At 46.1% G+C, this 13,791-nt stretch overlaps 1 protein-coding gene across 2 annotated transcripts in view; it reads left to right on the plus strand.

The window, feature by feature from the left end:
• Positions 1–13,791, plus strand: part of GATB (glutamyl-tRNA amidotransferase subunit B) — a 187,374-nt gene that overhangs the window by 61,115 nt on the left and 112,468 nt on the right. The window contains exon 3 of one of the 2 annotated variants that reach the window (XM_044300354.1): positions 5,303–5,416. The exons of the other annotated variant lie outside the window; for it this stretch is intronic. Coding sequence (XP_044156289.1) covers positions 5,303–5,416 — 114 coding nt within the window. The remainder of the gene's footprint in view (positions 1–5,302; positions 5,417–13,791) is intronic. 2 annotated transcript variants of the gene reach the window in all.

Genomic DNA, 13,791 nt, shown 5'->3' on the forward strand with positions numbered 1-13,791 from the left:
TCTGGGCTACACCAGACAAGTTCACCGGCAGGGTGCTCCGGTGGATTTAACTGGTGGGCCGGGAAACCAGTACGAGCCCCAGAGCTGCTCGTACTAGTGTGGGCCACAGGGTCCCTAACATGGCGGTCCCCTTGCTCCGCCTGGCGGCGTCTCCGCCGCCTTGGGGGCTCATCATCATCGCTAGATGATGAGGAGGATGCGGATGACAACAGGAATGTGGGGTCATCCTCATCCTCACTGGGACTCTCGGACTCGGAGGCAAGCTGGGCGTATGCCTCCTCGGCCGAGAACGTCCGGCGGGCCATAGGGGAGTGTGTGTCTGCGTGTATATGTGCGTGTGTGTAACTCTTTATTTGGTGTGCGTGTGTGAGGGGGCACGGGTGTTCACGAACTCACCCTAAAACTAACATAAAAAAATAAAAAAAAACTAACTAAAAAAAGGGCAAAAAAAGTGAGGAAAAAAAATTCAAAACTGCTGATCAACCATCCGAAGTTGATCAGCGGTGGGGTGTGCGATGCGCTAACAGTGGCCGGACGCTAAGTGCCGGTCACAGTCAGCGAACTCAAAAAAAAAAAAAAAAAAAAGCACCCCAAAAAAGGTGGGGGGGGGGGGGGGGCAAGTGGCAGCACCCCTGGGGGGTCTAGGGTCACACAGCTGTGCTGTGGACCCCAGACACCCTAACTGGGGTGATGCAATAAAAGTTCAAAAAAACTACCTTTCCCTTTTTTTTCCCTGCCTATCCCAAACTTTCCCTAGCTGTCCCTATGTACCTGAAGGGGTGCTGGGGGCAGAGATCGGGTCCTGGGGGGCACAGATCGGGGTGCAGGCAGCGGTGGCAGACACGTGCAGGCAGCTCCTCTCTCCTCCGGCGCCGGAACACAAAAGGAGGAGGAGAGGGGCGCCTGCCTCTTTTGAATCTGCCGCCGGACCGCCCACAGACCAATCAGAAAGCGATCCTGAGTGGTGATGTCACCATCACCACTCAGGATCGCTGGATGGTGATTGGTGGAGTGAAATCACACCACCATCACCATCCTGTTCCGGGTTATTGGGTCTTCAGAGACCCGAATAACCCGGAAACGCAGAAAACCGCAGGTCTGAATTGACCTGCGGTTTTCTGCGATCGCATACATGGGGGGGGGGTCAACGGACCCCCCGACGCATTTGCCCCAAGTGCCTGCTCAATGATTTGAGCAGGCACGGGGTTCCGATCGCCGCCGGCCGCGCGGCGGTGATTGAAAATGCACAGGGCGTACATGTACGCCCTGTGTCCTTAAGTACCAGGGCACAAGGGCGTACCTGTACGCCCTGTGTCCTTAAGGGGTTAATTAAAGCATATTGCACTGCTAAGAGCAATGCTCTTCTGTGGGCATCTTTATCTAGGCCTATGGAGACAACTATATTGCTGACATTCTCTTATTCCAATTCTACACCTACAGTCGTGGCCAAAAGTTTTGAGAGTGACACAAATATTAGTTTTCACAAAGTTTGCTGCTAAACTGCTTTTAGATCTTTGTTTCAGTTGTTTCTGTGATGTAGTGAAATATAATTACACGCACTTCATACGTTTCAAAGGCTTTTATCGACAATTACATGACATTTATGCAAAGAGTCAGTATTTGCCGTGTTGGCCCTTTTTTTTAAGGACCTCTGCAATTCGACTGGGCATACTCTCAATCAACTTCTGGGTCAATTCCTGACTGATAGCAACCCATTCTTTCATAATAACTTCTTGGAGTTTGTCAGAATTAGTGGGTTTTTGTTTGTCCACCCGCCTCTTGAGGATTGACCACAAGTTCTCAATGGGATTAAGATCTGGGGAGTTTCCAGGCCATGGACCCAAAATGTCAACGTTTTGGTCCCCGAGCCACTTAGTTATCACTTTTGCCTTACGGCACGGTGCTCCATCGTGCTGGAAAATGCATTGTTCTTCACCAAACTGTTGTTGGATTGTTGGAAGAAGTTGCTGTTGGAGGGTGTTTTGGTACCATTTTTTATTCATGGCTGTGTTTTTGGGCAAAATTGTGAGTGAGCCCACTCCCTTGGATGAGAAGCAACCCCACACATGAATGGTCTCAGGATGCTTTACTGTTGGCAAGACACAGGACTGATGGTAGCGCTCACCTTTTCTTCTCCGGACAAGCCTTTTTCCTGATGCCCCAAACAATTGGAAAGGGGCTTTATCGGAGAATATGACTTTGCCCCAGTCCTCAGCATTCCATTTACCATATTTTCTGCAGAAGATCAATCTGTCCCTGATGTTTTTTATAGAGAGAAGTGGCTTCTTTGCTGCCCTTCTTGACACCAGGCCATCTTCCAAAAGTCTTCGCCTCACTGTGCGTGCAGATGCGCTCACACCTGCCTGCTGCCATTCCTGAGCAAGCTCTGCACTGGTGGCACTCCGATCCTGCAGCTGAATCCTCTTTAGGAGACGATCCTGGCGCCTGCTGGACTTTCTTGGACGCCCTGAAGCCTTCTTAACAAGAATTGAACCTCTTTCCTTGAAGTTCTTGATGATCCTATAAATTGTTGATTGAGGTGCAATCCTAGTAGCCATAATATCCTTGCCTGTGAAGTCATTTTTATGCAACGCAATGATGGCTGCACGCGTTTCTTTGCAGGTCACCATGGTTAACAATGGAAGAACAATTATTTCAAGCATCACCCTCCTTTTAAAAGGTCAAGTCTGCCATTTTAACCCAATCAGCCTGACATAATGATCTCCAGCCTTGTGCTCGTCAATATTCTCACCTGAGTTAACAAGACAATTACTGAAATGATCTCAGCAGGTCCTTTAATGACAGCAATAGGGCTGCAGCTAACGATTATTTGAATAATCGATTAGTTGCCGATTAATTTCTACGATTAATCGATTAATCGGGGAAAACGACAAAATTACAAAACAAAGAGGTTTATATGATCTTACTTGAAAAATTATGTTCAAAGGCCATATTAAAACAAATTGTGGACGACACTATTATGGGGAGGATCTGTGGATGGCGCTGTTGTGGGGAGGATCTGTGGATGGCGCTGTTGTGGGGAGGATCTGTGGATGGCGCTGTTATGGGGAGGATCTGTGGATGACGCTGTTATGGGGAGGATCTGTGGATGGCGCTGTTATGGGGAGGATCTGTGGATGGCGCTGTTATGGAGAGGGGTATCTGTGGACGACGCTGTTATGGAGAGGGGGATCTGTGGACGACGCCGTTATGGAGAGGGGGATCTGTGGATGGCGTTGTTATGGAGAGGGGGATCTGTGGATGGCGCTGTTATGGAGAGGGGGATCTGTGGATGGCGCTGTTATGGAGAGGGGGATCTGGATGGCGCTGTTATGGAGAGGGGGATCTGTGGATGGCGCTGTTATGGAGAGGGGGATCTGTGGATGGCGCTGTTATGGAGAGGGGGATCTGTGGATGGCGCTGTTATGGAGAGGGGGATCTGTGGACGACGCTGTTATGGGGAGGATCTGTGGACGGCGCTGTTATGGGGAGGATCTGTGGATGGCGCTGTTATGGAGAGGGGAATCTGTGGGTGGCGCTGTTATGGAGAGGGGGATCTGTGGGTGGCGCTGTTATGGAGAGGGGGATCTGTGGGTGGCGCTGTTATGGAGAGGGGGATCTGTGGGTGGCGCTGTTATGGAGAGGGGGATCTGTGGATGGTGCTGTTATGGAGAGGGGGATCTGTGGATAGCGCTGTTATGGAGAGGGGGATCTGTGGGTGGCGCTGTTATGGAGAGGGGGATCTGTGGGTGGCACAGTTATGGAGAGGGGGATCTGTGCACTGTTATGGAGAGGGGGATATGTGCACTGTTATGGGCATAACAGTGCACAGATCCCTTTCCCCATAACAGTGCACAGATCCCCCTCCCCATAGCAGCGCCACTCACAGATCCCCCTCTCCGTAACTGTGCCATACACAGACCCCCCTCCCCATAGCAGTGCCATAGACAGATCTTCCCCCCTCCCCATAACAGCCCCGGCCCCGCTGCTTAGTCGGACTAATCACTGCATCTTTATTTTACCTTTTACAATGACGCTCCGGTAACAACTAACAGGCAGAGCAGACGTCGGCGTAACGTCACTCACTCACGTGACGCACCTGCTCCGCCCACTTTATGAATGAAGGAGGCGGAGCAGGCGTGTCACATGAGTAAGTGACGTTACGCCGCCATCCGCTCTGCCTGTTAGTTGTTACGGGAGCGTCATTGTAAAAGGTAGAATAAAGATGCAGTGACCGCCCGCCCGCATAGCAACGAATCGGCGATTATTCGATGACTGGATTCGTTGACAACGAATCCAGTTATCGATTATAATCGATTACATCGATTAATCGTTGCAGCCCTAGACAGCAATGAAATGCAGTGGAAAGTTTTTTGGGGGATTAAGTTAATTTTCATGGCAAAAAAGGACTATGCAATTCATTTGATCACTCTTCATAACATTCTGGAGTGTATGCAAATTGCTATTATAAAAACTTAAGCAGCAACTTTTCCAATTTCCAATATGTAATTCTCAAAACTTTTGGCCACGACTGTACTATTATAATTGAAGATATCTTCCCACAGCATCAGTAAACTGTCAGTGAATTACCTATCTTTATAGAAGGACTTTTTTGTTGACTGCTATAGAAGCACAATATTTTGTAGTTCATTTTTAATGCTATAGTAGTGCCAAAATGAAATATTAAGAGCAAAAAGGACAGGCCATCAATATCTTATCAGCAGGGGTCCAACCCTCGGCATCTCCTTTCTAGTAGCTGAAGTGTCTGAAGTTGGCACTGGAAATACACAGCTCCGTATATTGTGTAATGGTCACACCTGGTTACTGCATCAGTGCTCCCTTTCACTCCACTGGGTGCAGTGCTGTAGTAACCAGCTTCGTCCACTACACAGTGGATGGAGTTGTTTAGATCCAACGCCAGAGTTACTCAAGAACAACTGATCGGCGGAGCTATGAGGTCTCACACCCCACCAATCAAATATTGCTGGCCTATCCCGCAGAGAGGCCATCAGTAGTAAAATACTGAAAAGCCCCTTTATTCTTTGTTTTCCTCTAAAGTTCAATGACTCTAATTCCACCTTTACACTGAGTGCCTGAGTCTCCTGTCGATAATAAGCGTAGTAGCTTTTTAATGTGTTCTCCTGGCTGACTGCTCCATACTCACAGACTGTAGGAATTCTTTTACATTTCCAGAACGTGACTCCTATGAGCAGCTTAATATTACTGCTTCATTCACTCCTTCCTGGTATTAAAATCTTGTCCACAACACTAATTCCCTGATTTATGTTTCTTGTTCTTGTAGACCATCAACAGGAGATGCATAGAAGCAGCTGTGATGACCGGCCTTGCCCTCAACTGCACCATAAACAAGAAGTCACTTTTTGATCGAAAACACTATTTCTATGCTGACTTGCCTGTACGTTATCTCTATCTATTTTCTCTAAGCACACGTAACATTGTAAAGTGGTGGATCTGCTGTATTTAAAAAAATGTTTTATTTTTGTGACCCTGGGAATAGTTGTTGTTGGGTATCCCAAGCCTTCTGTTCCTCCTAACCACAGTGAGTTAGAGTTTGAATGGAGAGGCGACTGGGCGTGCTTGCTCCTTCTCCATTTATTGTCTGCTGAACTGACGGAGACAGCCGAGAACAGCTCTAGGCTATCTCCATCAGTACCATAGACACTGGGTGGATTGGTAGTGTGGATGCTCAGCCACCAGTCCATTCAAACTCCTCCTCATTGTCGTTATGTAGTGAACAGCAATAAGGAGTTTAGAACCTCCATTTTTGTGATTAGTGGGGGTCCCATCCTTGGGGCCTCAAGAGATCAGACATTTATCACCTATCCTGTGAAATGTGTGAAAATCCCCTTTTAAAGGGACACTGACAGGCCTGATAAACATATTTAGTTATTCCTATGCAGTCATAGGTTTATTACAGTGTATTCCAATCACATAAGAGTACCCTCTGTCCGCATTTTAAACCATGTAAAAACAACTTTATAATCATCTGTCAATCACCTTCCTTTATGCCCAAGGGGCGTTTTTTCACATTTCTTTATGCCCAAGGGGCGGTTTTACTCCTACCTTTGTGCCCAGACGTGCCCCAACTGTCGCTTCCTAGCGCCGCCCAGCAGGCGCAGCAGGAGACACTGGCATTGAATAAGGGACACAGGCGCACTGCGAGTGAGGGTGATGGGCAAGTTATCCGGCGCATGCGCAGAAGGTACAAGTGAGTTCAATGCCAGGGTCTCCTGCTGCATTGAACTCACTTGGACCTTCTGTGCATGCGACGGATAACTTGCCCAGCACCCTCTCTCGCAGTGCGCCTGCGTCCCTTATTCAATGCCAGCATCTCCTGCTGCACCTGCGCTGGCTCGGGAGGATCGGGGACTGTAAAAGCCGCCCAGCGCAGTGAATAATAATGAGCTGGGCGGCGCTAGGAAGCGACAGTTGGGGCGCATCTGGGCACAAAGGTAGGAGTAAAAACGCCCCTTGGGCATAAAGAAATGTGAAAAAACGCCCCTTGGGCATAAAGGAAGGTGAGTGACAGATGATTATAAAGTTGTTTTTACATGATTTAAAATGCGGACAGGGGGTACTCTTATGTGATTGGAATACACTTTAATAGACCTATGACTGCATAGGAATAACTAAATATGTTTATCGGGCCTGTCAGTGTACCATTAAGGCTCATTTTCATTTTTTCAGTTTTCCTCCGCTACCAAGTAGTAGCCAACTCTACATTCATGTTCCCACAATTATAACTATCACATTCTAAAAAGAAGTAAAGTATGTACTTGATTGGACAATTAATTGAGTAGACTGGGATGAGTCAGAAGATGACTACAAACAATTCTAGAAATAATAGCAGTTCTATTCTTCTATCATTTTTATGCACAATCAATATTCACCAACAATATTGTGAAAGGGCTTTTCTGAGATTTTGATAACTGATCTATCCTCAGGATAGGCCTTCAGTATTTGATCAGTGTTCCGACACCCGGGACCCCCACAGATCAGCTGTTTGAGGAGGCACCGGCGCTCCTGTGAGCGCCACGAGTCCGCAACCTTCTCTCAGCTCACCAAGCACAGGGCTGTACATTGTATAGCAGCTGTGCTTGGTATCACACTCGTTCACTTCAATGGGGCTGAGCGTGATACCAAGTACAGCCGCAATACAATGTAGGGTGCTGTTCTTGGTAAGCAGGGAGAAGGCGGTGGCACTCACAGTAGCGCAGGTGCCTTGCCTTCTCAAACGGCTCATTTGGACCCCCTTCTCAAACGGCTGATTTGGACGGTTGTTGGACCCCCACTGATCAGATACTGATGACCTATCCTGAGGATAGGTCATCAGTATCAAAATCTCGGAAAACTCCTCACATTCTATTGAATCATAATGATTATAACTATTATCTTCAACAGACGGTGGAACTGGATTTGCTGGCTTCTTTATGAATGTAAAGAATGAGGAAACAAATAGTTACATTAATTAGAATATTATTTTATATATTGGCCCTTGTTTACGGTTGTGGCTGCGCCTGAATTCTGCGAAAATGTCATGTTAGTCAAAAGTGGCTACCCCTGCACCAAATTTATCATCCAGCATGAGCCACTGTGATAAACCTGGCCAATCTTTAGACTGCCTAAGTTTACATGATCTGGATTTTAGACAGGACTAGTAAATCTGCTCCCTTAACGTTAAAGGAAACCTGTCATCACTTTCGAAGCCTATTTATCCACTCACTTTTCTAAAAATACTTTTTAATACATTAATAATGATATTAAAATCAATTCTGAACGAACTATCAGTTCAGAGAAAAACCTAAAAAATAAATGTTCCTGCCATATATGTAAATTAACCTTAGATGAGTCCTGACTCTTCCATGCTTCAGAGATGAGTCCAGTGTTCTCTGACTCTGAGCCCAGCCACGCCCACTGTGAAGGAGCCCAACGCTGCCCCGCATCCTCCGAATCTCCTCCTTGCTCGCCGACGTCGCAAAGCTAGAGCGCCGTAATCTCGCGATGCGCGAGCTAGCACATGCGCAGTTCGTTTCCTGAGGCTGATGCCAGCACAGGGAAGGAACACTATGCCGACACTGCGCATGTGCTAGCTCGCGCATCGCGAGATTACGGCGCTCTAGCTTTGTGACGTCGGGGAGCAAGGAGGAGATTCGGAGGATGCGGGGTGGTGCTGGGCTCCTTCACTATGGGGGTGGCTGGGCTCCAGAAACGTTACTTGCCTCATTTACATATATATATATATATATATATATATATATATATATATATATTTGGTTTTTTTTTACACAATAAAAGCACAGAGCTATGGGGAATGGATATTGCGGATGTGCCAGCGGCGATCTAGCAGCCCATGTCCTAAGCTCTATACCCAAAATCCAGGTTCCAGGTTTTAATTTCTGGCCAATTTAATAGTTTAAAATGTATGATTTATTCAAATATAAATATTATGACTCATAATGACTTTGCACAGTTCGGGGGACATTTAGTAACTGATATACACCACGATAGTAGCGTATTACAGTCGCAGATTTTGTTGCATATCTGTTTTCGGCAAAATCTTTGACCTTTCTCTGCTCACTTTCCTTAAGTGGCAAGAAAAGGTGGCGAGGAAGCGGAAAGGGCTAGCAGGCCCAGTTCATTTATTATTTTCCACACTGGATGAAAAATGTACATTTACTGTATGTACATTAAACATGCAAGACAAAGTCTCGGCTCTTGATTTTCTTTGTCTTTCATTCATCAGGCTGTTCAGTTCTGAATTAATTCTACAGTCTTGAAGCCTTTCAAAGGTTTTTAATGAAAAGACGATATAAGTAAGTCTAGGCTCTGCTCTAAGATTAAAATGCATTCTTTGATGCATGAACTCTGATCAGAAGAGAATGTCTGGTCTCTTCTCTAGAACATGATGGCACTTAATGCTTGACTTTTCCACCTCTAATCCCTTCTGTCTAGTGATTGGTATATGATATCCGCAGCGTTAGATGAGAATTATCTCTGAAGTGAAAAGAAATTAGTCTCATGCTATATTCGGTATTGCGGTCTTAATCTGCCTTTGACAAACCTGTGATGGTTACCTAGTTTTTTTTATCCGTTGATAAGTAAAGTGGGGTCATCAGTATCAGATCTGTGGGGGCCTGACTCCAGGGACCCATGCCGTTTGAAGAGGAGTGCCGCGGCCTCTTCCTAGGCCAGAGACATCATGTAGCCTAGGCACAGCTCATTCCTGGCACTGTGCTTGGTAAGTTTTGAGGATGCTACAGTGCTCATCGGAGCACCGTAGCCTTCCCAGACAGCTGATTGGTGGGGGTCCCTAGGTGTTGAACCCCTGCTGATCTGATATTGATAACTAGGGATGAGCAAACTTCTGTTTTCAAGTTCGACATACAAGGTTCGGGTTCAAGTTGTCTAAGAATTCAGTTATGGATGCTGCTACCACAGACCTTAACTTATGGTCCTTGGTAGCGGAATCCCTAACGGAATTCTTAGATATCCCGAACCTTGTACACCGAACTTGAAAACGCTCAACACTATTGATGTCAGACTCTCAGAAAACCTTAAAGTGAAAAATAAGATTAAACACTTCCTGGCCATTTTTTCATTAGAATTTGTTAGTGAATTTCTCTTATTAGATTTAGCTGCTGGATCTCATAGTTCACCCTCTACAAGAGCTTTAACCACTTCAGCCCCGCTAGCTGAAACCCCCTTCATGACCAGAGCACTTTTTACACTTCGGCACTACACTCCTTTCACCGTTTATCGCTCGGTCATGCAACTTACCACCCAAATTATATTTACCTCCTTTTCTTCTCACTAATAGAGCTTTCATTTGGTGGTATTTTATTGCTGCTGACATTTTTACTTTTTTTGTTTATTAATCAAAATTTAATGATTTTTTTGCAAAAAAATGACATTTTTCACTTTCAGCTGTAAAATTTTGCAAAAAAAACGACATCCATATATACATTTTTCACCAAATTTATTGTTCTACATGTCTTTGATAAAAAAAAAATGTTTGGGCCAAAAAAAAAAATGGTTTGGGTAAAAGTTATAGCGTTTACAAACTATGGTACAAAAATGTGAATTTCCGCTTTTTGAAGCAGCTCTGACTTTCTGAGCACCTGTCATGATTCCTGAGGTTCTACAATGCCCAGACAGAAGAAAAAACCCACAAATGACCCCATTTCGGAAAGTAGACACCCTAAGGTATTCGCTGATGGGCATAGTGAGTTCATAGAACTTTTTATTTTTTGTCACAAGTTAGCGGAAAATGATGATGATTTTTTTTTTTTTTCTTACAAAGTCTCATATTCCACTAACTTGCGACAAAAAATAAAAAATTCTAGGAACTCGCCATGCCCCTCACAGAATACCTTGGGGTGTCTTCTTTCCAAAATGGGGTCACTTGTGGCGTAGTTATACTGCCCTGGCAATTTAGGGGCCCAAATGTGTGAGAAGTAGTTTGCAATCAAAATGTGTAAAAAATGACCGGTGAAATCCGAAAGGTGCACTTTGGAATGTGGGTCCCTTTGCCCACCTAGGCTGCAAAAAAGTGTCACACATCTGGTATCGCCGTACTCAGGAGAAGTTGGGCAATGTGTTTTGGGGTGTCATTTTACATATACCCATGCTGGGTGAGAGAAATATCTTGGTCAAATGCCAACTTTGTAAAAAAATGGGAAAAGTTGTCTTTTGCCAAGATATTTCTCTCACCCAGCATGGGTATATGTAAAATGACACCCCAAAACACATTCCCCAACTTCTCCTGAGTACGGCGATACCAGATGTGTCACACTTTTTTGCAGCCTAGATGCGCAAAGGTGCCCAAATTCCTTTTAGGAGGGCATTTTTAGACATTTGGATCCCAGACTTCTTCTCACGCTTTAGGGCCCCTAAAAAGCCAGGGCAGTATAAATACCCCACATGTGACCCCACTTTGGAAAGAAGACACCCCAAGGTATTCAATGAGGGGCCTGGCGAGTTTCTAGAAAAAAAAATTTGGGGCATAAGTTAGCGGAAATTGATTTTTTTTTGTGTTTTCTCACAAAGTCTCACTTTCCGCTAACTTAGGACAAAAATTTAAATCTTTCATGGACTCAATATGCCCCTCAGCGAATACCTTGGGGTGTCTTCTTTCCAAAATGGGGTCAGTTGTGGGGTGTTTGCACTGCCCTGGCATTTGAGGGTCTCCGCAATCATTACATGTATGGCCAGCATTAGGAGTTTCTTCTATTCTCCTTATATTGAGCATACAGGTAATGAGATTTTTTTTTCCGTTCAGCCTCTGGGCTGAAAGAAAAAAAATGAACGGCACAGATTTCTTCATTCGCATCGATCAATGTGGATGAAAAAATCTCTACCAAAAAAAAAAAAGGAGGGGAAAGGCGTCTGCCAGGACATAGGAGCTCCGCCCAACATCCATACCCACTTAGCTCGTATGCCCTGGCAAACCAGATTTCTCCATTCACATCAATCGATGTGGATGAATAAATCATTGCCGGGATTTTTTTTTTTTTTACATACAAAGTGTTTGCCAAAGCATAGGAACGCCACCTCCTCCTCAGCTCGTATACCTTGGCAAACGTATCTGTTACTGCATAGTAGAAATCTCGTCTTGCAGCGCCGCATACACCGACTTGCGTGTAATCTGACAGCAGCGCAATGCTTCTGTCAGAATGCACATCAGTGCTGCAGCTAATCGATCGGTTGATCCACCTGGAAGGTAAAAAAAAAAAATATGAAAAAACCAGGCCGCAACGCAATAATTTTATTAACTTTGCAACAGAACATATAAACTTTAACTTTTTTAACTGAACATTAACCTTTTTGCATACTGGTGTTTTTTTTTTTTTTTTTTTTACCTTTATAGAACAAACCTCTCCTTCCCCATGGGTCAATGTGCAAAGTGCAAATCGCCCAAAGATGTGGCGAAGTGCGTTATGCACTTTGTCCCATGTGAAAGGAGACGTTTGCAGCAGCTGTGTAAGTGAATGGGCCCTAATAGCCCTGTGTGCCTGTCCTGGTGAGATGATCCCTATGCTAATAGTGTACCTGTGAGTGGTACTTCCGGAAACACTCTCCAAAGCATAGGGCAGGGTGGTCAGGACAGTCAGGACAGAAATAGTGGGTGTCACGCCTTATTCCACTCCTGCTACAGACACAACATCTTTTTCGGGGTGACGGTTGGGTTGAGGTACCAGGAACGACTTTGGGGAAATGTCGCTCGTGTAGACGGCTAACTACACTGGTGGATGGGGCCACGGAACCTCCTGGGTACAGGAGGTTCTCGATGATCTCTTCCTGAAATTTGAGGAAGGATCCAGTTCTCCCAGCCTTACTGTAGAGAACAAAACTATTATACAGAGCCAATTGAATTAAATATACAGACACCTTCTTATACCAGCGTCTGGTTCTGCGGGAAACTAAATACGGAGACAACATCTGGTCATTGAAGTCCACCCCTCCCATGTGAAGGTTATAGTCGTGGACTGAGAGGGGCTTTTCAATGACACTGGTTGCTCGCTCAATTTGTATTGTCGTGTCTGCGTGAATGGAGGAGAGCATGTAAACGTCACGCTTGTCTCTCCATTTCACCGCGAGCAGTTCTTCGTTACACAGTGCGGCCCTCTGCCCCCTTGCAAGACGGGTGGTAACGAGCCGTTGGGGGAAGCCCGCGCGACACCACAGGCGCCAATCCGTTCTAGAAAGAAATGCCTAAATAGGTCCACACTTGTGTAAAAATTGTCCACATAATGATGGTATCCCTTGCCGAATAAGGGTGACACCAAGTCCCAAACTGTCTTCCCACTGCTCCCCAGGTAGTCAGGGCAACCGACCGGCTCCAGGGTCTGATCTTTTCCCTCATAGATCCGAAATTTGTGGGTATAGCCTGTGGCCCTTTCACAGAGCTTATACAATTTGACCCCATACCGGGCGCGCTTGCTTGGGATGTATTGTTTGAAGCCAAGGCGCCCGGTAAAATGTATCAGGGACTCGTCTACGCAGATGTTTTGCTCAGGGGTATACAAATCTGCAAATTTCAGGTTGAAATGGTCTATGAGGGGCCGAATTTTGTGGAGCCGGTCAAAAGCAGGGTGGCCTCTGGGACGGGAGGTGCTGTTATCACTAAAGTGCTGGAAACGCAGGATGGTCTCAAATCGTGTCCTGGACATAGCAGCAGAGAACATGGGCATGTGATGAATCGGGTTCGTGGACCAATATGACCGCAATTCATGCTTTTTAGTTAGACCCATGTTGAGGAGGAGGCCCAGAAAAGTTTTAATTTCGTAAACTTGGACTGGTTTCCACCGGAAAGGCTGGGCATAATAGCTTCCCGGGTTAGCGGTTATAAATTGTGTGGCATACCGATTTGTTTCTGCCACGACTAAGTCCAAGAGCTCCGCAGTCAAGAACAGCTCAAAAAATCCCAGGGCCGAACCGATCTGAGCTGTCTCAACCCGAACTCCAGACTGGGCAGTGAAAGGGAAAACTACAGGTGCGGCTGAAGTTGGGGACTGCCAATCAGGGTTTGCCAGCACCTCTGGGATTCTAGGGGCTCTACGGGCACGTCTTTGCGGTGGCTGCGACGGGGTCCCTACTGCACGTGCCACCGTACCAGCTTCAACTGCCCTTCTGGTGCTCGCTACTTCACCATGTTCTACGGCAGTGCTGGTACTAGGTCCAGGGAGGGCTGGGCTGCTGGTGTATGCCTCACCACGTAATCCGACAGCACCAGCCCCACTCTGCTGCTCTTGAAGCGGATCCTGCGCAACC

The sequence above is a fragment of the Bufo gargarizans genome, chromosome 1 (genome assembly GCF_014858855.1).
Source record: "Bufo gargarizans isolate SCDJY-AF-19 chromosome 1, ASM1485885v1, whole genome shotgun sequence".
NCBI classification, from domain to species: Eukaryota; Metazoa; Chordata; class Amphibia; order Anura; family Bufonidae; genus Bufo; species Bufo gargarizans.